Raw genomic sequence first — 21,431 nt, 5'->3', positions numbered from 1 at the left:
TTTTATTCCCTTAGGTCAGGCATGACTTCAGCACAATGTGGTGGCTACAGCATGAAAGAAATCATGCAAAAAAGGCCAAGTAAGAAGGGAAACCTGTATGGCATTTTTCAGTCATTCCGGCAGCAAATACTCTTTGGGTTTTAACACAGAACATGCAGCAGCCCCAATTCTGAATGCAGGGCCACCTTCAGGAGGTTTTGTGTTGTACTTTCTATGCTTGTGCCAGATTTAAAGGCTTACTTGTAATAGCTGAGCCTTATGGTTGGCAGGAAAAAAGCTTCTTAAACCCTACATGTAGTGAAAAGTAACTGCTGACTTCCAGACCTCTCACCAACACATTCATTCAGACCCCACCCTCTTCCTCCTGCCCCAAAAGGCTATCCCTACGGGACATGCTGCTTTCCCTTCCAGACTAGAATACATATACAGGGAGTTTCACCAACACCTACTTGTTTACACATACCTTCAAACCTTTTCTCTTCACTGATTGAAGAACTCTGCGATTCGGAGGATGTTTCTTATGGATTCGGTTTAAGAAATCCACTTTGACAACGTGCTGAGATATGGTGTCCTGGAACCGGTCAAATACTCGGCACCGATTACTCAGGGTCAAGTTCTTCTGGTTCAGCTGGGTGATCAGATAATGCCACAGGAGTTAGGGATCTGCGGGTCACTCTAATGTACCCTAAGACTTTCATAACGCCTCGTAGCACTGGCAGTACAGCATCAGCTCAGCTTTAGACTATTCGTTTCCTGCAGCACTAACCACTTCTGTTAAAGGGCACATTGCTGGAGATGAATACAAAAGCATTTAGAGGCCTACTAAGCAGCATCAATGCTCTCAGAAGCAGTTTGTCTGGGCACAAGCCCTTTGTTTCAGCCCCCTGTTTCCTGAGTATTTAGTGTCAAGTACACTGCTTTTCCACAAATGAAAACTCCCTCTTGGAATGAAAGTTTTTTGGGTTAAGCATGCAAACAATTACTTCCCCTATTTGTAGCACTGTGCTGCTTTGTATCACAGTTCTGGAAGCTCATCTAGATCTTAAGGAGTCCAGTCCGAAAACTAGACAAGCTGTCAGTAAGCCACAATTTGAGCTGTCAGCTTCAGTTACAGGAAGGAGTTCCCCCATCTTTTATTTTATTGCAGATAGCAGCAGCATATTCCTTTGGAGAGTGCGTTGCTTGCAGCAGGAGCTTTACAAGCGTTACAGGGAGCAATAAGAGCTCAGAAGCTGTTTTACATTTGTTGTACTTTGTCCTTTAATGGACCTGCCAGGTTCCACTCCAGCATCCGGTTACCATACTGCAATCATAGTCCTGCTTACCACCACATGTTCTATGTGATTTGGGCACATCCATCTACCCAGAGGCATGGCAGTAAGCGGTGGCTCCAGACAATCCATGTGGAACAGGAGTGGGCAATAATCACACTGAATTAGAGGTGCCACTCTGCAACTCCTGCAAAGAGAGCACCATATCTTATTTCCCATACAGAATATACACTGAACACGCCGGCAAGCTCAGCTAACCACTTTAGCTTATCTTTCCCCGCCAATTCCCCTGCACTATGTTACCTGCATCCAAAATTAGGCTTCCAATTTGTAACTTGATCTATATGGACCTTCTGCAAGACCCGCTCAAGGCAAAAGGACTTGCCCAGGCACGTGAGGGTTTCTTGGTGCAGAAGAGGTCCTCTGGCAGGAGGAGATGCCGTTGCTGGAAAGCTGTAAGCACCTGTCAGACTCACATAAGGAACTTTTCAAGTTGACCTTGTGTGTTAGTTCTGAGTGGCTTCATTTAGAGCAAAAATTCAAAAATCAAAAGGGAATCTCAGATTTAGGTTATTACAATTTTCCTCCGATGAATCATGTGTGAAGTTGGGACATTTACTTCAACAAGATGTTCTCAGAACAAGTCTCAAACTCCAGAAAGCTACCTACATCCGATTCCCCAGGCTTTAAAGATGTCTTCACTCTACAACAAAGTCATCAGCTGTTCTCCACAAAAGCCCACCTGAGTCTCCAGCCCACCTCCAGAAACTCACTCTGACTGGGATCCTGAAATAAAGTTTTTCGTTTTCACTGACATTTTGAATTGGGATTTATCTGTGCATTTTTTTATGCAGTTATAAAAAACAGCAGTATTTTGTACTGGTTTTCAGATTTACTATTTCAGCACAATATTCCTATTTGTCTTGGGCTTATATCTCTCTCGGTAGATTTCTATTTCCTAAAGGTCACCTCCTCGCATACTTCCTTTACGAACCATGAACAAATATCTCCATTTTCTAAACCACCATCACTTTAGAATTTTTCTTAGTAGAAAAATACTGAGGACAAGATGGCTCACTCTCTTCAGGCTACGTTTTAAAACCCTTTACAGCCACGCAAGGCTGCAGAAGCCACACCTCCACTTGCCATGGTTAAACATCTGTTATTTAGCAAAGATGATTATTCCCCCATTTATTTAGAGGATTGTAAGCAAGTCAATGAAGGAGAATGGGAAAGGAAAAAGGTAATCTACTTTTTTCAGCAAGAACTTTGCTCCTGTGAAGGGTGCAGCTACACTGAAGAGCTTCCCTGGAAGTCAAGTACCTGTTGCATGTGAAGCAGACTTTCACCGGCAAGGGAACCAAACCATTGTGGTCTAACTCGTGTTGTGCTTTCTTCACGTTCTTTCCTGTGGTTTCTTCCTTTCTCCTCCTCTTACTAGTACCTGAAAGCAAATTTTAAAAGGCTTTGGGTTACCCACATAGCAGAGTTTGCTTTCTGGTAGATACACATAATCATCTCAGGCAGAGGCAAACAGAAAAGGCAAAGAGAGCTGCTTAAGGAACCCTTATCAACCACTAAATCTAGCCTTAAGTGACAGAGGTTGGCTTTAAAGACAGGCATATTTTACACTTAATAATTTCAGTTACATCCTATACATTAAGTCATTACTTTGTTACTAGATTATCATATCATAAATCAAAATCAAGTATTTTGACAATTGGAATTCTTTTCTTCAAACTGATGACCTAGACTAAGGTGACAACAGCAAGCATCTATCACAAGTGCTGATGGAGGTGTAGTTTGTAGTAGCAGTGTCCCCACAGCTCACATCTGAAAGGCCACCTGCTGTTGGACAGCTGGAGGACGACCAGGGGTACTTCTGTACCCTCTGCTTTCACCAGTGAGTATCACTGGAGCCACAGCTACCAAGGAGTCAAGAGGGAAAAGAGGCAAGCTAGCAGCAGGATGCAACTGCAGACATCTTCACCAACACTAGACAAGCCATTGCTCACCTGGAAGTGCTGTGGTGCAGGTCAGTTCATTCGGCAACTGGAACTGCGTTGGGTTCCTTTCCATGGCAGCAGCAATAAGAAGCTCAAAGGGTCGCTTCAGCTGGGGCTGCCCACAGTCCATTTCTGCAATGGCAGAGTCATCATCCACGTCAATTATGTCCTCATCGACATCATTCTGCTCTGAGTTGGGGGTCTCGGTGCTGGCATTGGATGTGGGAGTGCCAGGCCGGCTTGCTCTCCTTTCCAAGATCCTGGCATGCGCATTAGCCCTGATGCTGCTGCTAGACCTGTCCAACAGGTCTGCGTCACTGGTGGGGGAGGTGGTCCTTTTCCCAGATTTGTCCACCAATCCATTTACCTGCCCCAGCTCTTTCTTCTGTTCTCGCTTCTGCACGACATGAATAGGCAGGCTTATCATGGAGGCCACAAACAAAGCACATCAACCTTGACAAATATGCAATCGAAGACAAAGCATCTGAAAAGGCTTGAGCCACTACAACTTCCCCTGTAAAGTCATTAAAGCCTTGACCTAGCAAAACCAATTTGATTGCAGCTAACATACAGATGACAACAGCTGAAGGGAACCAAGCATGGGGAAGGAAATTAGCATGTCTCTCTCCTTTCAGGATAGCCATATTTGAGTCCAGATGAGGACAACGTTTCACAGCATCTAGTCCTAAATACCTGACGAATCAGACAACTCTGTTTACTTTGCTAGCCAACACTGAGAAACTCCACAGTAGACCGTTCATTGTCGATGCAGTCTATTAAACCCTGGCAGTGCATCCAAACCCATTATGGAACAAGAAGGTCAGCTTGAGAATACAAGCACAATATACAAACAACACTCTCCTATCTCTTGACGACAGGAATCTTCAACAAGGTGGGCAGGAAGAACCACAGCAGAGGAAAACAATACTTTGCAATCACCGCGAGATCCATTTTGTAACAAGAGAGGATGCTGCACGGCTTAGTATGGGCACCTGTGCACTGCTCCAGTGCCTGACAGAATCACCAATATGGATGAACCAACCTACTTGATCACTAAAATGGTCTGTAAAAGGAACAGAGTGTTATCAGGCAATTTTTAATACAGAAAAGTTGGGGACTTTTTTCCTTTTTTCTCTCTCTCTGTTTTTTTATTTATTTTATTATTATTTTTTAAATTGGCAACCTTCATTTTTACTGTTGGCAGATGGCTGAACAGTACCCTGGAAACATGACAAGGCAATCGCTTCAGGAACAAAAGGCTGAGTACACAGTTTTCTTCCAATCTGTTTTGGGTGTCACTTCAAGGGAACAGTTGCTAGATAGTTTGGTGCAGTTTCTAAACCCTCTGCTACGCAGTCTTACGTAGGCACAGCAGTAAGATGTTTACATTGTGCAAGATAGCTTCCTGGAGAAAGAGCATCAAGGAAAAAAAACAAAGACAAGCCACAATCTTGCCCAATCATCTCCTCCCCATCCTGTTCAACAGCCCAGGAAATCATAACATCATCCTCTGCTGATGTGCAACTGCTGTGAAGCCACACTTCTAAAAAAACACAGATTAACCAGAATCACAGCCCTGATGCCAAAGCTGCATTAACCTGACTCCTGTTTCACCTGTAGACAGCTCACCTCCTCAAGCATGGCTCCCATTCCCTCTGTGCCTCAGCTCTCCCTCCTTTCCAGAAGGGGTGGGGCAAACAGTTTAAAAGGCACAGCTTGACAAGAACACATCAGGCACTTCAGTTTTGGTTCCTAGTAGCAAGGTTAAAAATACCAGGAGGGTCTCATCAAGACCCCTTCATTTTCTTTAAGCCTGTTCCTAACAAAGGCCTTCGCAACCGTGAGCACAAAGAGCAACTCTGGTGGTATATACGTTCACATTAAGGGGAGAGGAAGGTATAAAACACAGGGTTCACATTTCAAATGGACAGTCAACAGGGCAGGGATCATGTCTGTTACGAGAGGCTTTACCTTGCGGCGTACAGTGCAGCGGTGACACATCCACTCCCCCGGAGGCAGCATCTCCTCACTGAGCGGAGGGTTGCTACAAGAGAAATACAAAGCTTTACTGTTATTTCTGGAATGCCTCTTCTCACATACATGCAGCCCGAGTCAGGGTAGCTGTGCAAGTTCCGCTTCCAGGCACTTCCTCTTTTTCTTTACAGTGGTGCTCCCCAGTTTTGCTACCCCATACATCCACTTAGCAAGACACCTCTAAGATGCCAGTCTTCCATGACACCCATCTCATCTCCACAATGTAGCGTGCTCCATGGTTTCAGAGGACAGTCTTAGAATTGAATAGCAAAGATAAATGGAAGATTCACTTGTGTGCAACTCGTATACCTCCCCCCAACACCAACGCCTCCTTAAATAACTTAATCACTCCATGTAAGACTACACAGATTCCCGTGCAGCAAGCACAGTCACATATCTAGGCATTTCCATCCTTTGAATTTGCAGTTTGAGGCCAACTGAACAAGCTGCTATGAAGTCTACCCACTGCTTCCCATGTACTCCATCCCTGGGCACACTTACTTAATGGTGGAAACCACTTTCTATCTTAAGAAAACCCAAATACTCTTAAAAGTGTCACCATATACAGCTTGCCTTGGCTATAAAGCACAAGATACATCCTACTCACATGGATCTGCACTTACTATAAAAGCTGTATCACATCGAAATCACATTCTCATTTTGATGCTAGAAATAAACCAAAGCAAATTAGATGAAGGGGTAAGGAGGACTATTTTGAGAAACATTCTTCCTCAGTTAAACGCAGAGCAGCATATGTTAGATGATACACTTTCCTTACAGATCCTACTACTAGCTCAAGTACTTTCCAACACCTTTTTATCATTAAGATTTGTTATTTTAGCAAACTGCTGACTGTTGCAGGAAAAGCATACATGCTGTCAGATAAACAGCCAGTTACCATGCAGCCTGGCTTTAAGATACGCTTTTAAAAGTTCTGCCTACTGATGCTAGAGACAGCTCCATAGCGAGTCTACTCTCTTGTGCTGAACACTCAACAGATAGACATGCTATCGCAGGACCTGGAAGCTCCATTTCCCACTGACCGGGAAAGAGGTTACAAGGGATCCAGCAGGGACTGACTGGGTTACAAGGTGACCAAGCAGCAGTGCAGCCACACTAGCGAGGAGCTTAGAAGACCGGCCCAAGAAGCCATGCGAGCATGGGCAGCCAGACTGTGTTCACTTCACGAGTCTCTATACTGTTTATTGCACCTACAAATATCAAAACAAATCCAAGTTAAGCTGTAAGAACTCTCCAGCAGTGGCAAGCCAGAGAGGGCAAGATGCAGATTTGTTGGCCAGTAAGAGCTGTACTTTGCAGCAAAGGGAGAGGCTGTCTTCCTCGAGAATCTTGCTCCTAGCACGGGGAAATGGCACAGGATCCCAGCCCAGGCTCCCAAGCTTGAGCTGTAAAAACAAACATGCTTCCTGTGTTTAAACAGAGTCCCAGTGAGCCTTGCCCCGAGCACGCCAGTGTGCCAACAGAAAGCCTCTGCAGGTACTGCAGCCACCCAGGGTCACACTCGGTCTTGCAACACTGTGCCTGGAAGACTGAAGGAAGAACACAGCAAGAACCAAACTGGTAATAACCTCAGCATTTCTGGTGTCAGGCTCCGGGGAATTCAGTAGAGCCAACACATCTGGCAGCCATTTTGAGGAGTGCAGGGTTTCAGAGGCCTCTGTGTTCCAGGCGCTCCAGAAATGCAGTGCTCTGCATATATGCTCAAACATACCTGCAGCTTATGTTTCTCATTTCCTGGAGGACTTGGATGAACAAGAGATCAGGCTCTAGATGAGAGCACCAAAGCCTCAACTACTGGCTGCTTTACACGAAGCTTCAAATGTTTGGCTGAAATAACTCCCCCCTGCCCCAAACTAATCTTTTGCTAATGGAAGCGGGGAAGGGGGGTGGAAGGAGGAAAGTAACAAATGATCCTCCTGTGCTTGCTGCAGCATAAATCCATTCTGAGTCCTAAGGTGGATCCTGCAAGTCCAGGTTTTACTCCTGCCGGAAACCGAGCTCTTAGATCTGCAGCTACAGCCAGTACGGATTCATCTGGCCTATTCCCTCCTCCCTTCCCAGCACCCCCGGGGAAAAAACCCCACACACTTTGATTTGTTTGTAGTGAATTTTAGCCCTCTGAAGCTACCGACGAGCGTGCCTGAACTGCTGGAAACACGTCTGCCCCATTCCAATGGATGCACGGCCTGCCAGGGATCCACGCGCTGCCAGATGCCTCCAGTTATTTGTTTTAACTGTTACCTCAATCTTACTCATTTTACAATGAAACAATTAATACCATGGTGAATCTTAAGAGATGCCTAGAAGAGTTAGAACAGGTTTCTTCTTAAGTGTTTATGTTATTGCCCCACTTGTTACGTTTGAACTATCTGCTCAAAACCAATGAGATCCTACATACACACGACTCTTAAATGACAGCTTAGAGAAGCATTTTAATGAATGCTGCTACCCAAAGGCCTGTGGAAGGAGGGCGAAAGATGAAAGATTAGTTTCAGACCAGCAGCAAGGTTTTAGCTCTCAGACTAGCCTCCTGAGGTTTTTTGCTCACTGTCAGGGCCTAACTGCTATAGCAAGTGTATTAAAAGACTGATTCTGCTTCTCCTGGTTAATGAACTGTTCATCAAGGCAGCTCGCTGCACTAACAAAGACTGATGAATGCTGTTCCTGCACTGCTGGCCTCTCTGCAAGCAGAGAGCATTTCCTGGGTCTTAGCATAAAGCCAGGGAAGCGCTAAAGAATGCTGTTTTAATTGACTAGTTATGACCACATTCTTCAACCTTTTACCTTAAGCATAAGAGAAACTGATTTTTAAATCTGAACAATATACTTGATCTTCATAACCAAGGTAAGAATTAGCACTTTGGCAGGAGCACCATGGCTGTTTTCTCCCCATCTTTCATAGGTTCATTAGCATGCAGATCTCCAGCCGTTAGTGTTTGCTGCCAACAGGACCTGGAATTGTACAGCACCAACTTTATCTTCAGTTACAACATATCTCCTTTCAACTACAAACCAATCAGTTGTACTGTTCTGTACAATTTCGCTGAGCCTTTGTTTCAGAAAGTTTCCCCCTGTTGTCATCACAGGCAAGAGTGGTGGCCAGCACTATTTTACCTGGAAGGTTTGGTGTCACCCAAATCAAATCTGCTCAGCAGAACATATTTCTGAGTTTAAGACAAAGACAGCTCTGAAAAACTGAGGCTGACTTTCAAAGTTAATACCTATACAAACACATGGAAGACCAACTCATACAAAGCCTCTGAAAATTAGAGATGTTTATCACAGCTTATTCAAAATCCACTACGCTGATACAAAGTCACTTGCCATAATACTAGTCTCATGGCTTTTTTCTAAAAAAGTTAAGCAGCATCTCCTGAAATTCATAGCAGATTTGTGTTGCCAAGACTTGCTCTTGTAAACTTTTGGACTAGCTCCTATGGTCAGAACATTAAGCAAAGCCTCCCTTAAATAAAATTTAAATGGCTATGATGAAGAAAAGAAAAAAAATCTTCAAGAGTCATCCATATATTAGGACTTTTTATCAAGCAAACAATAGCGTGAAGCCACTTAGCTTTTCAATTTCACACTCTGGAGCTCTCATACATCAGATGCCTGTTGTTAGTCTAAATCCTGCAATTACTCTTCACTTTGCTGACCTCAATAAATAAGTAAACAAACGCTCAAAGGAATGGCACCTTCTTCAATACAAACTGGGCCATAGCTCTCAAAGGAACCAGTTATAAGCAAACCTGAAGTTATTTACACTCAGCATTCCTGGTGGCCATCTTGCGTCAAAGGCACGTTGACACTACTAAGAGCACGCTCTGGACCCACCAGGCTGCAGCCAGCTATCAGGGTGGGATAATGGTGGCAGGAAAACAAACCACTGTTTGGCGAAGCTTTCTTGAACAACTTGTCTTTGATGTATTCTGTTTTCAACAATCGGACTTAGGTATTTTTTTCTGTGCAGGGCAAAATATTAACCCCACGGAAAAATGTAGGCAAGAACATTTTTCCTTCTCAGAAATCTTCTAATTAACTCACCAAGACTCAATGACAGGCTTATAACGAAGGATGCTGGTTATGTTTGCCAGTTAGATAAACGAAGAAAGCTTTTGGCTCTTCTACTGGACTCCTATTTATCCCAATGATGGATAGAGCTACAGCTGTTCTACCAGCTTCATAAAGAACAAGGCTCCCTGGCTTCCTACAGCAGGGCCTCAATGGCAGCCGTAACTAAAACAAACCAGGAAACCAACCTCACTGTCAGCGCATCACAAGAGCCCCATTGAGAAACAGAGAAAGTTGCATCATTTACAAATTCAGTTCTTTGAAACAGTTTTACTGCGCCCAAGTTACACACTTCTGTTCACAGCTGCTCCAAAACCCTGCAGGAGGAGGACACCTGGAACCCAGTGCTCGGAGCCTTTACCTTATACATAATAAAGACACACAAAACAAGCTAACAGCTGCAGCCTGTTTCAAGTTCCTCCCCACTGGAACTCTCTTACCTTCCTATTGCAGCTCTTGGATCAACAAAGAGTTTACTATTTTCTGAAGACAGAAGTCAGACTCCATTACCTTAAAGATGGTTACTAGGAATACTGTCGGTTCTCTCCTCTATTCCAGTAGTGTCAGGATTATTCCTCAGCACAAACTACTCAGCGAGGGTCTACAAGTTCTGCTCATTAACATGGGTAAAGTCACGACACTCAGGAGTACAAGAAACCATCTTCTCAATGAAGCCAAAGATTTCTCAAGCACCAATGCAAAGACCACCAAACTTCAGATAAGCCAGGCATAATTTTTGTTCTTTACAGACCTCTAAGCATGACCCGATCACCTTAAAACTAAGAGAGTTTCAGACACTTTCTGGTCCCAATTAGGCTCACATATTTTATAAGTTATACCTACTTGAAGCCAGTAGTGCAATTCACATTAACTACAGAGCATCATCTGCAGTGCAACTACTCCTGGGGGAACTAGTGAAAAAAACTTGATAGCAGCCAGCGTAACTTTGTTTACATTGAAGTGAAAGTCTTGAGCATGCATATAAGTAGTTCTAAATTAGTAACATCCAGCAAGGAGACCTGGACATCACTGGACAGGTCAGTACATGATTATTTTGGCTGCCACTATGCAAGGAAGGGAACCAAAATGACCATTTCACAGGTCACCAATTATCCCATCATCTGGAACACTGCATCTGCTTAGCATGCATCTTTCCAACAGCATGGCCAGAGTTGGAAATAAGGGTTCAGCAACAGACAAGAGAACAGAAGCAGGATTAAAACACCATTATATGGCCAAACAGTGAGAAACAAGACGCATGCAAAGATAAAATAAAGGTACGCTAACATAATCTGTCCACATACCAGTACAAGGGCAGAGGAAGACTCAAACTCTTAAATAAGAGTTTAAGAAGTATTATCACCCAGTATGCTAGATCCCAAAATTTCATTCACTGCGTGCTTATTTCTATCTTCTAAAACAGCCAGTGTTCAGCACTGCAAGGGTAGAACATTGTGCTGACTAGCGGCTCAAGTCTCTGGCAGCAGTACTACGATCGATGCTCCTAAGAGCCAGGTACCGTTTCACAAGCCAAAGCGCTAGTGTATTGTGAATTAGAGTATTTTGTGAAATTTGAAGCCAGTGAAGTTATTTACTTGTATCCTTCCTCAAACTGCTCCCGCTAGTCTCATCCTGGGAAGAGAGAGCTAAGTACACCCTCATAGAAGCACGTGTTATCTACCTTACCTCGCTTCCCTTCCCACTTGTCACCAGGGTTCCAGCCTCCTCCCCATGCACTCCTGCGCAGGCAATCCTGAGACTCATGGGGAATCAGAAAAAGTTCCCTCCAACTTGATGAAGTAGAACTTTGTCTCAGACCTGACAAGCAGGAGAGTCCAATAAACTGGATAAGCTGCATGTAAACATGTGATCACCTGAAGTAATTAGTGACTTCTATTTATAGAAAGAGCATGGCCCACAGAGACCATTCTCTAGATAACCCATTAGTTATTAGCATCATTAACAGCTGACGAAAAAATTAAAGGAAGTATTGTTTTTTTAAGATATTAGACTTCTGTATACATATTAAAAAACCAAGTATATACCTATATAAATAAGCAAGCATAAAAAAGTGTATAATGCCACCTGTACCGCACTGAGGGTTTGTTTTGCTTTTTTTCTTATAAATCAGTTTGGTTCTTTATGAACTCTTGATATTTGGGACATATCTGCTAGGCAACTGTCCAACTTTGTATTTACAAGCAGAAATCACGAAGTCAATAGGAAGACTTGTTGACTTTGGAAAATTTGGGTCAGACCCAGAAATTCAGGCATTCTGCACACCTGACTCCCATTTCTTTCCCATGCATCACTCATGCCTGTACCGCAGACAATAGTAACAATAGCCTGAATTCAATGTCCAGATTCATTATTAAGTGTTCAGATCTTTACAGCACCAGCTTCTTAACAGATTAGAAGTCATCTTCTCAAAGCAGGATGACACATAGGGCAGCATCAGGGAAAAGAAAGAGGGCTGAGGAACAAGACAGCTCTAGTGAGAATCACTTCATCCAATTTTGTCTTTAAAGAACAATAAATGAAGAGACATCTCTGGTGGAGAAAAAAAAAAAAATAATCAAAACACAGGTCTGAGAGGTTTCTGAAAAGTGAACACATTCAGCCCTAGCCATACTGAACGTGTTCAAAGGAGACAGGGGTGAAAGGACAGAAGCCATAAGGTGGAAAAAAGGAAAGCAGCACATCAGAAGAGGATGAAGGACAGACCCATAAAAGCAAAAGTATGAATTTGTCTTCACACAGGCACAAGTGAAGTATAATTCTGACACCTACATGTGGACCAGGCTTTCCCAAGAACACTGGGGAAGAGAGGGAAAAGAGCAGCAATAGAAATATCCACCAAAAAAACCCTTAAAGCAGGGTATACGGTCTTTTCTGCCTTTTCCCATCACCTTCATATGCTGCTCCTGTTGCTATTCGAGACGGAGATCACTGGGAAGTTCACATGATGCCTCGCCCAAAGTCAGAGGCTGTACAGGCAGGTGTTTCACACCAATCGCTAGCGCTTGCCAGAAATTCAGCATGGGGTTTTCAGCCTGCTAAATTGCATCCTCAGGCCACTGCTTTCTGCAGGGTTCAAAGTCAATAATCTCCAGCTCCATCTAGTTTACTTCAAGTGACTCGTGCAGAGCAGACGTCAGCAGAAATAGGTTAGAGTTGGGTTCAGGCGCTAGATTTCCCCCAGCTGGCTGAGATGCTCTTTGCCTTTTGTACTCAAGATCTGATACACCAACTGGAAGAATGATTTATAGAATTTCTTCATTTTTGGCTATAGGGAGCATTTACTCCATACCCTAAAAAGGTATGTAATTGCATTACAACTGATATCTGTCAACCCCTTTATTAAAAAGAAGATACAACACTATTTTTACTCAGCTTACAGAGTTACTAGATACTGCAGCATTCCTTTGAGGAAGCTGGGCAGACATCTAGTGAGCAGTGGAGTTGGAGACAGCGTAGATCGACTACTATAAGTAGAAAAAGCCAGCTCCGGCAATCTGACTGTGTCACAAAAATCACAAGTTTAGCCAGTAACCTGACGTGGCAAGACGCTTTTTGCTTACGCTCACTTCTTTCAAATCCAGTACTTCATACCCCTATGACAAAGCCATATTATAGTCTCAGATACATTAGCATTTTCAGAAGTCCAAGCTTACTTCCTGACGGGTTAAAAAAAACCCAGGTATGTCCGTCTCACATGTGATTGATATTGCAAGAGGTAGCACTCCCTAAATATTCAGGCTTTGTAACACTTGCTTTCAGGAAGATACACCTCCTTCCTACTCTGGAAGTAACTGCTCACTTTCTTCACAGCAGATTCCTGCTACTTGCTACTGACTCAAGGATTATTAAGGGCTCCAGAGCACAGGAAAAACTCAAGAACCTGACACGTACCAGTGAGTCAGTCTAGCAACAAAAACAGTTTAACATCCACTTGTGTGGGTCAATAAACAGAAGAATTGATGTTCGTGCCTTTACTACATAGAAAAACTGTTTCAGTATCGATGCTACAACTGAAATCTCCAATTGACTCAGTCTGTCCTACACAGGGAGACAGCCAGGAGCCCTGCCCTACATGCAGGTGTTCTTCACACCATCACAACAGCACCTACAACCTAAGTCAAAAAGGTCAGTTTCAGGAGGAAAAAAAAAAAAAAAGCATGTTTGGTCCTGACTCTTACTAGAAATTCACAGTTCTGCTGCTGACAACAGCATGGGGGCACTCCCCATCCAAGATGTCCTTCATACCCGCTGTAAGAGAAGCCCAGCCAGATGTTAGACATGCTAATCATAACCACTTCCCATTTACTAACCACACCTAAAGCAACATTGAGAAATGGAGAGAGGGGAGAATTATGAAAGCATTATATGATTTTGTGTAACAAACACAGTAGTCCTCCCATTCCCAACTATAAGATCCACAGGCAGTTATACAATCTTAACAGCACTGAGCTTGTATGTGATAAAAAGACACAAGGCAAGCTAAATGAAGGTGAATATATTTACAAGATAGCGCTAAGATCTCCATAACAAACAGTCATTAGCAGATTAGTATTATGAATCCAATCCAATTAAGAATTTCCTTTGCAAATGCCTGGAGGAGCTGGAATTCCTCTGGGAAGACCTTTCCACGTTTTGAAAGGCTCCCGTGAGTCATGCCTGCGGGTCTGACATACCAGGAAAGACCAGCTCCAGCACAGCACGAACAAAGCCGTGGGTGAACCCCACCTCAAATCAAGGCGCTGCATCCTACTGAACTTGAGGAGTCAACTCAAAAATGGACCCTGCAGCAGCACAAAAAAAAAAGAGACTTCTCAGTTCCACAAGTCCCAGTCAACATAAAACTGGCACCTTCCCAAGCAAAGGGACAAAACAGTGGAGAACTTTCCTTATTAACAGTCTCGGCACTGTGCCCTTTTTTAAACAGCTTCAAATCATTATGGATGTTTGAGATAATGCTAGTCCATCCAGCAGCCACGTCTGAAGACAAAGTGTAAGTTAACCAGTTAAACATCCCCCTCCTTGACTTTGTCAGAATCCTAATGCCTTGCTCCTACCACTTTACACTGATGTTGAGAACAGCAGCAGCCATCCACAGCTTGATCTGAACAACCAACTCTTGCCCACACTGCAAAATCTGCCCAAGCTCAGTTTAACACGAGCAACATGCATGCACACATAGGTGAGAAATGTGGTTTCCAAGTCCCCAAATTAGATTAGTTCATCGAATTCTTACTGTGAATGGTTCTCTGGTGCCCTCAGCTTAAGTTTGTAGGTTTAAGCTGACCTTATCTGCCTTTGCATCGAGAGATTTAGGACAAAATAAGGAGAGCACAAGATCTCATTGGTACAACTTTGCCGAACAGAACTGCCAAGACTGATCATGTTACCACATCTGCAGACACATGCGCAGTTACCCTCCGCACCGAGAAACCAAGCCAGCGCAGTTGCTTCCTTCTGGTTTAGGACCAAGACTACACTGGCCCCAACCCTACCAAAATATCAGAACCAAGGACACATAAAAACAAAAGTTGGGTTTTTTTTCTTTTTAAAAAGTATATACTTAAAAGAATATTGTTTTAACAAACTATCAGTTAAGATAGATACATTTAATGTTTGTAACAGAACAGCTTACTCTGATCTTCAAAATGCAATTACATAAACATTAAAGTAGGTTTTTGCCAGTCATTTAATGTAAAAAAACCCAAAACCCAGAAAGCCTCAAACCAAAAACTTTCTGCAGTTAAACTACAAGCTTTTTTGAAGCTGCCAGAGGTGCCAGTGACAGTATGTAATTCAGTGTACTGAAACCCTGCTCCTCTGTAGCTCACTGTTAGGCGTAAAGTTAGCCTCTCCAGCACCTTTCTGGACATCCTGCTACCCCTTGCAGCAGCAGATGCTTCAGACCATTCAAAGTTTCCAAAGTTTCACCTGAAACCCCCGAGGCAGCCAAAGATGCCCATTAAGGGAAGGATTAGCTAAGACAATTGACAGGCTAATGTTCCCCCACACACAGAATGGATATTTATGTAAAACCCCCAAAGCTAGACCAAATGCCAAGATAAGGCAGGACATTTTAGACTTGAATAAGGTGGGGAAAGAGTTATTGATGTCCTACCAGTCAAACGCAACTTTTTTCCATTCTTTGTGCAAAGCACTTAACTGACATGACTCATAGAAAACATGCAAAACTCAGGCTAGTTTAGCTTCATCTACTTCTCTTTGCAGCTCTGTTACTCCAGTTCTTCGACAACAGCACTTCGGCGAAGACTGCCAAATCAGAGGGGAAATGGAGCCAAACGCTCCAAATACAAACACGAAGAGGCAAGCATTGCAAAAAGTCTGATGGAGGTAGCAGGCCCCAGTATGGATGCAGCGTACCTCTCCCAGCACAGCCGCGGGGTGATCCAGCAGCTAAGGGAAGGCTTTTTGCTGGGCAGTGCCACAAAACTAGTACTGTCTGTTTACCGTAACGGGCAGCTGGTCAGCTTTAGGCAACTCAGGTCATTTTGCCATGCTAGCAGTGCTTCACAGCCAGCAGCATGCGATATATAACAGGGACTTGAACAGCAGTGTTCAGCGAGGTTAGCAATTTTGGGCTCCTCCAACCAGAAACTTGGGCAGTGAGACTTAAAAAAAAAAAAAAAAAAAGAACAAACAAACACAAAACCGTTCTGTTAGTTCTCCCTCCTGTTGTCACTCCCCTCCCCCAGCTTGTTAACTAAACTTTTCCTCTCCCAGGGATCTTTCTAATCCTTCAGCGAAGCTGTAATGAATTTGCAACATCAGTCACTTTGCAAACCGACTTCAACGTGAACCAAGTTTACCATGAGCTCAAGAAAATACAGGGAATTCTAACAATCACATAGCCAGAAGGAGGATATAAACGGGGAAGAATAGAAGTAGTACTGGAAAATTGGTTTTCAATCATGTAAAGAAAGAGTGTACACCATTCCCAAGGGCCTGGGTTAAGGCAGAACATCAGAATGAAAATGCACGCTGCACCATCACCCAAAGCAGCAGATTATGGGCAAACAGCATAACCAAAAGCAGACTTAAGAGCTAAAAATCCTATGTCCTGTTTTCAAGAACTATTAAGGACGGAAAAAGAACTCTCCGTAAATTCAAACCTGAAAACAGTCACCTGACTACAATACTAATCCAAGTTGAAACTAAGTATCTGGAAGGGATTTTACACTTTCCTGTATCTCTCCCACCAAGCCAGTCTATCTGCAGCCAGGCTGGTAACTCTCCCGGTCCACAGACACTTACAGTACCTGTAGGAGTTTTATGCTGAACTAGCAATTCTGAAACGGAGTTGTGAGAAGAGCTGACACCCTGAGAGATGAATTGGGAAGCCCCTTCCACCCACATTAATTCAGGAGAGCAGTCGTTCCCACAGTGTATCAACAAAACTTGTTATTTACCATCAGAGACACGTAATACTATCAGAATCGGAAAGTTTTGGGGGTTTTGGTTGAGCACCTTCTGTTGTCTGCAGAAGACAACAGGTTTAGGTACCAAGCTGAAGTTAAGACAAACCGCTGAAGTTTGAGAACCACACACCTAATGAAACCAACTTGCTCGCTACAGATTTAAACAACGTGATACAGAAGAGCCTTCTCTACACAGGAAGAAACAAAACTAGTTTATGGGCCACTGAGCTGGGTTAACTCCTGGGTTTGCCTCCAGCTGACTGCATGACTTGGGCTGATCACACCCCTGTCATTCATTTTCTTTTATAATATGGCCTCTCCTATACAGCTTTAATCAACTGATTACAAATCCTAGACCAATTAAGAGCTTTTTTGTTTTCTGCTATATTGATAATAAATGCAACCTGGTACTAAAGCTTACAATAAATATTTAAAGAACAGGTAAGCTGTCAACCCAATTCAGCTAGTATGACCCAGCACTATATTAAACTCCTATTCAAATGACTTAAAACAAGAATTGCATTACAGCTGCTATTCTTTAAATAAAAAAAGGAGGCAGAAAGGAAGTTGCAAGTGCTGCCTTTATGCCTAAGTTTATATCCAGAACGGAAGTTTACTTTAAGCAAGATGTAGGAGGTAGAGGGAAGAAAACACAAAAACAAAACCTGAGCATCCCTTCGAAACAACCTGGTTCACTTGAAGGCCTTGGCCGAGCGACAGACAGAGGTCCACAAGCAGGGAGGCAGAACCAGGCCCAAGCCGGAGGCCTTTAGGCAAAGCCTATCCAGCAGCGCTGTGCCACTCCAGACCACGCCACCTCCCGCAGCAGAGTTTGGGCTACTGTCAAAATGGTTGGCTGAGAGATACCCCAGGAAAGGCAACAAGTGAAGTGAGAAGGTGTAATCAGAATTGCCCCTTCCATTTCTGTTCTGAAGGGTGACTAGTTAGCCAAAGATTTTTTTTTTTTATAATTATAATGCAACTAACTCAACTACAGCCAAAGCTTTAGAGATATCCGATTTACATGACTGTTTCCCACTCACTAACTACAAGAAACTTGCCAAATGGAGCCGTGAAATTTAGCCAGATTTAAGCCATGCACAAAGTGGTCACATTTACAGTTAGGTTTCACTAGGATTCAGAATCAACCAGGAAACTCTACAGCATTAGTCACAGCTCCTCCATCTCAAAATGTGATGTTTTAGCCATCGCCCCAACCTCACTAAGAGAAGGATCAGGATGTGCTCAGCAGCACCTGAAAGCAAACACCAAGTTTTAAGCAACTATGCCTAATAAAAGAAAAACAAACTTAAATTAAAGCTCACGGAGAAGGCTGGACAATAATAAAAAAATTAAGTAACCTCCTACTAAATATTAAGAGGACCTGCACCAACCACCACCAGTAGCACTTCCTCAGGGTAGGAGGGATGATGTCATGGCTGCACACTACAGCATTGTCGGGTTCGTCTGGCTACATGCTGCTAACGGGACACTCCCTACAGAACTGTGACCGCACAGTCAGTTTTCCTGGTATCAGCAATCAGTTTAATAAGTGTTCAGAGACCTGCAATTAGCATATAAACACAGTATAATCACCAAGCGAAAGAAGAAGAAGAAAAAAAAAAACAACAGGAAAAAAAAAAAGCAAAGAGGAGACAGCTGTAACAGGGTGGCAAACAAAGCTCCAAAGCATGAAAGAGAGAAAGGAATGTGGTTAAAAAATCTCCCCTAAGGAAGAATACTCTGTACGCCCGAGCTCCAGCTGTTTGACTTGCCCCGCTCCCTCCTCCACTCCATTATCCACTCTGGCTGCGCTAATTTAACACAAACCGCCCGCCTGTGTCAACTGTTGAAGGGGAGATTCGGGTAAGGTGGCCTCGGGTGCATCTGGGCTCCCAGTGCAGAAAGGAACAAACTTTGGGGCGTAAAGTTCAGGTGCCTTTGGTGGGTCGCTTTGTGCCGAGAGCTTAGGAAGCCGTGAGGGAAGGCAGCGAGAGTCCTTCCCCGCTGCAGCCTCTACCGACTAGAGCTTTGCCACCGCCTCCACACGCACCTCGACTCCCACACGGCACCCCGATTTGCATGCAGGAAGATCTGCCTTCATCAACAAAGCCACGCAACTCCCAGCAAGAGGACCCGACTGCCCCCAATTCACGGCAGTCACTCCTACGGATGAGACAAGCAGGTCCGAAGGGTCAGGAGGAAGGAAAAAAAGGAGGGAAAGAAATAAACCCGGCCAATTTTAAAGTCTGGAGGCCTGGATTTCCACAGGGAAGGTATTTCCACATTTGAGATACTGGGGGAGCGCTGCAAGGGTTTGGAAGTCATATATGCAGCCAAAATGGCGCTGAGAATAAAAATATAATTTAAAGGAAGGTCGCCATATTGTAAACAGTGAGGCAGGGAGACACAGAGACAGCAACCTCCATTATTCCCAGCAGCTGCAGCAGCACGGAAGCGCTGGGAACGTCAAGGCCTGCTGCGGAGACGCCACCGCCGCTTCCCCCCCTCTGGCCAGGACCCTCCGGAGCTCCCCCCACCCCAAAGCAACGCACCCTTAGAGAAGGGCGAGGAGGGGAAGTTATCCGCCCCGGGGTGGAGGAAGGTGTGTGGTAGGCTGGGTAAGGGCAGCACCAGAGCAGCCAGGCCGCGCAGCCATCGGCCTCGCTCCTCCTCTAGGCCTCTCGGCTGCTGCTCAGCACAAAAAGAAAGGAGGGTGGTGGACTCCCCCCCACCCCCCCCCCAGAGAAAGCAGCGAGGAAGCTTTTCACCTCAGCTGCTGCGGATTAGTCTCGGGGGGGATGGACCCGAGTGGGGTTTGCCCCTCCTTTTTGTTCCTGCCTGCTACACCCGGCCCCGTGTCCCGTTCCCCCCCCTCCCCAGGCAAGGCAGGGACCTAACGGGAAGCGGGAGCCGCTGGAGGGAAGGTGCTGCCTGGACCGGGACGGCCAGATCCGGAGGGAGATCGCACCGAGCCTTACCAGCACTGGAGGTGGAAAGCGGCGGGGCAGTGATCGCAGCACAGCAGATCCCCTCCTTCCTTGCAGCTATCGCAGCTATCGTGGTTAGTGGCCCTGCCACTTCGCCTGGGCTCCTTCTCGGGCCTCCTGCTCTTCTTTTCCCCATCTTCGCTCTTGGGGGGAGCCAGGAGGGCTTGGATTTGCTGCACATGCACAGACAGACAGAGAGGGGCTGGGACCGAACCTATACCCCAAGCGCCCTTCTCCCAGCTGTCTGCCGGGGGAGAGCGGCCCCGGGACCGCCGGGAAGGACTCGAGGTGGCGGGGGGGGGGGGGGGGGGGGGCACACGACAAGGCCTCCGCCGGGCCCGCCCCGCCCGCCGGCCCCGTGTCCGGGAGGGCCTCTCCCGGGGATTGGGCGAGCCGCCTCCGTCCCTCCGCACTTCCTTCTATGGCCACGGGGCTCGGGGGGGGGGGGGGGGGGGGGGTCCCTCGCCATTTTGCAGCCCCGCGGCCTCCCCGGTCAGGCCTTCCCCTCCCCGCCGCCACCCGGGCCTCACCTCCATGAGCCCCCCGGAGGTGTCCAGGTCGTAGACGATCGTCTTGGTCTCCATCTTCTCCCACATTCATCCAGCCCGGGAGCGGCCCCGAGAGCCCCCCCCCAGCGAGAGGGAGCGAAGCGGGGGGGGGGGTGTAGGGAAGGGGGGGGGGGGGCGGCGGCGGCCCCTCAGCGGCGGCGACTCCGCGTCGAGGAGGGGGCGGCGGCGGGGCCTAGCCCACGGGCCGCTGCAGCTTGCCCGTCGTCGTCCTCCTCCTCCTACAGCCGGGCCCGGGGGCGGCTGCGGGGGGCCCCGCGCCCGCTGCCATGCCGCGCAAGAGAGGAGGGGAAGGGGGTAAAGGAAGGGGTGGAGGGAGGGAGGGGGCGGCGCGGCCCCGCGCCCGCCGCCGCCGCACACGCACCGCGCACGCACCACACACAGGCGGCGCCGACGCTCAGGGCCCCGCCGCCGCCGCCGCGCCGCCCGCGCAGGCGCAGACCGCGCCCCGCCGCCGGGCCCCCCACCCGCCCCGCGCGCAGGCGCGGCCCCGCGCCGCCGCCTCCCGCTCTCGGCCCTGGCGGGGGAGGGGGGGGCGGGGTGGGGGTGGCGCACGCACCGCCATGGCGCAGGCGCGACGCCGGCACCGCCCCCCTCCCCCCTCCGCCGCGCGCTCGGGCTCGCTCCGCCCCACACCCCCCCCTTCCCTTTCCCGCGCAGGCGCGAGAGAGGAGGGGCGAAGGAGGGGCGGCGCGCAGGCGCGTGGCTGCCGTCACGTTCCGGAGGGAGGGCAGGGGAGGGGGGGGAGCGGGTGGAGGGAGCGCGGCCGTCGGTGACGTCACGGCGCAGAGCGGGGCGGGGCGGCGGGGCCCGCCCGCCGGCAGGTGGCGCGCGGCGCGCGGCGCGCCTGTGCGGAGAGGGCGGGACCCTGCTCGTGGCGTCACCCCGCGGAGGCCACGCCTCTTAAAGCGACACTGACCCCCCCTTCCTCCGCAGAGGGCGGGAGGAGGGGGCAGGGAGGGGGGGAAATGCCATGGGGATGCTGTGTGGGTGCGCAGGGTGGGGTGCCCGGCCCTGC

At 46.8% G+C, this 21,431-nt stretch overlaps 1 protein-coding gene across 7 annotated transcripts in view; it reads right to left on the bottom strand.

Annotated features, from left to right (window-relative positions):
• PHF12 (PHD finger protein 12) overlaps positions 1-20,845 on the bottom strand; it is a 33,202-nt gene extending 12,357 nt beyond the window's left edge. The window contains exons 1-7 of one of the 7 annotated variants that reach the window (XM_052804456.1): positions 20,378-20,845; positions 19,839-20,020; positions 5,249-5,321; positions 3,287-3,674; positions 2,595-2,715; positions 1,326-1,458; positions 464-628 (exon numbers count right to left, since the gene is read on the bottom strand). In XM_052804456.1, the coding sequence (XP_052660416.1) occupies positions 464-628; positions 1,326-1,458; positions 2,595-2,715; positions 3,287-3,674; positions 5,249-5,321; positions 19,839-20,020; positions 20,378-20,443 (1,128 nt within the window). In that variant the 5' untranslated portion in view covers positions 20,444-20,845. Of the gene's footprint in view, positions 1-463; positions 629-1,325; positions 1,459-2,594; positions 2,716-3,286; positions 3,675-4,460; positions 4,683-5,248; positions 5,322-14,097; positions 14,206-18,910; positions 19,024-19,838; positions 20,021-20,377 lie in introns of those variants that run through there. The other 6 variants (XM_052804450.1, XM_052804452.1, XM_052804451.1 and 3 more) reach the window with 6 other exon arrangements.
• Between the last annotated feature and the right edge of the window lie 586 nt (positions 20,846-21,431).

This window comes from Harpia harpyja, chromosome 12 (genome assembly GCF_026419915.1).
Source record: "Harpia harpyja isolate bHarHar1 chromosome 12, bHarHar1 primary haplotype, whole genome shotgun sequence".
Classification (NCBI taxonomy): Eukaryota; Metazoa; Chordata; class Aves; order Accipitriformes; family Accipitridae; genus Harpia; species Harpia harpyja.
The sequence above is the reverse complement of the archived record's forward strand: the minus strand, read 5'-3'. Positions and strand labels throughout refer to the sequence as shown.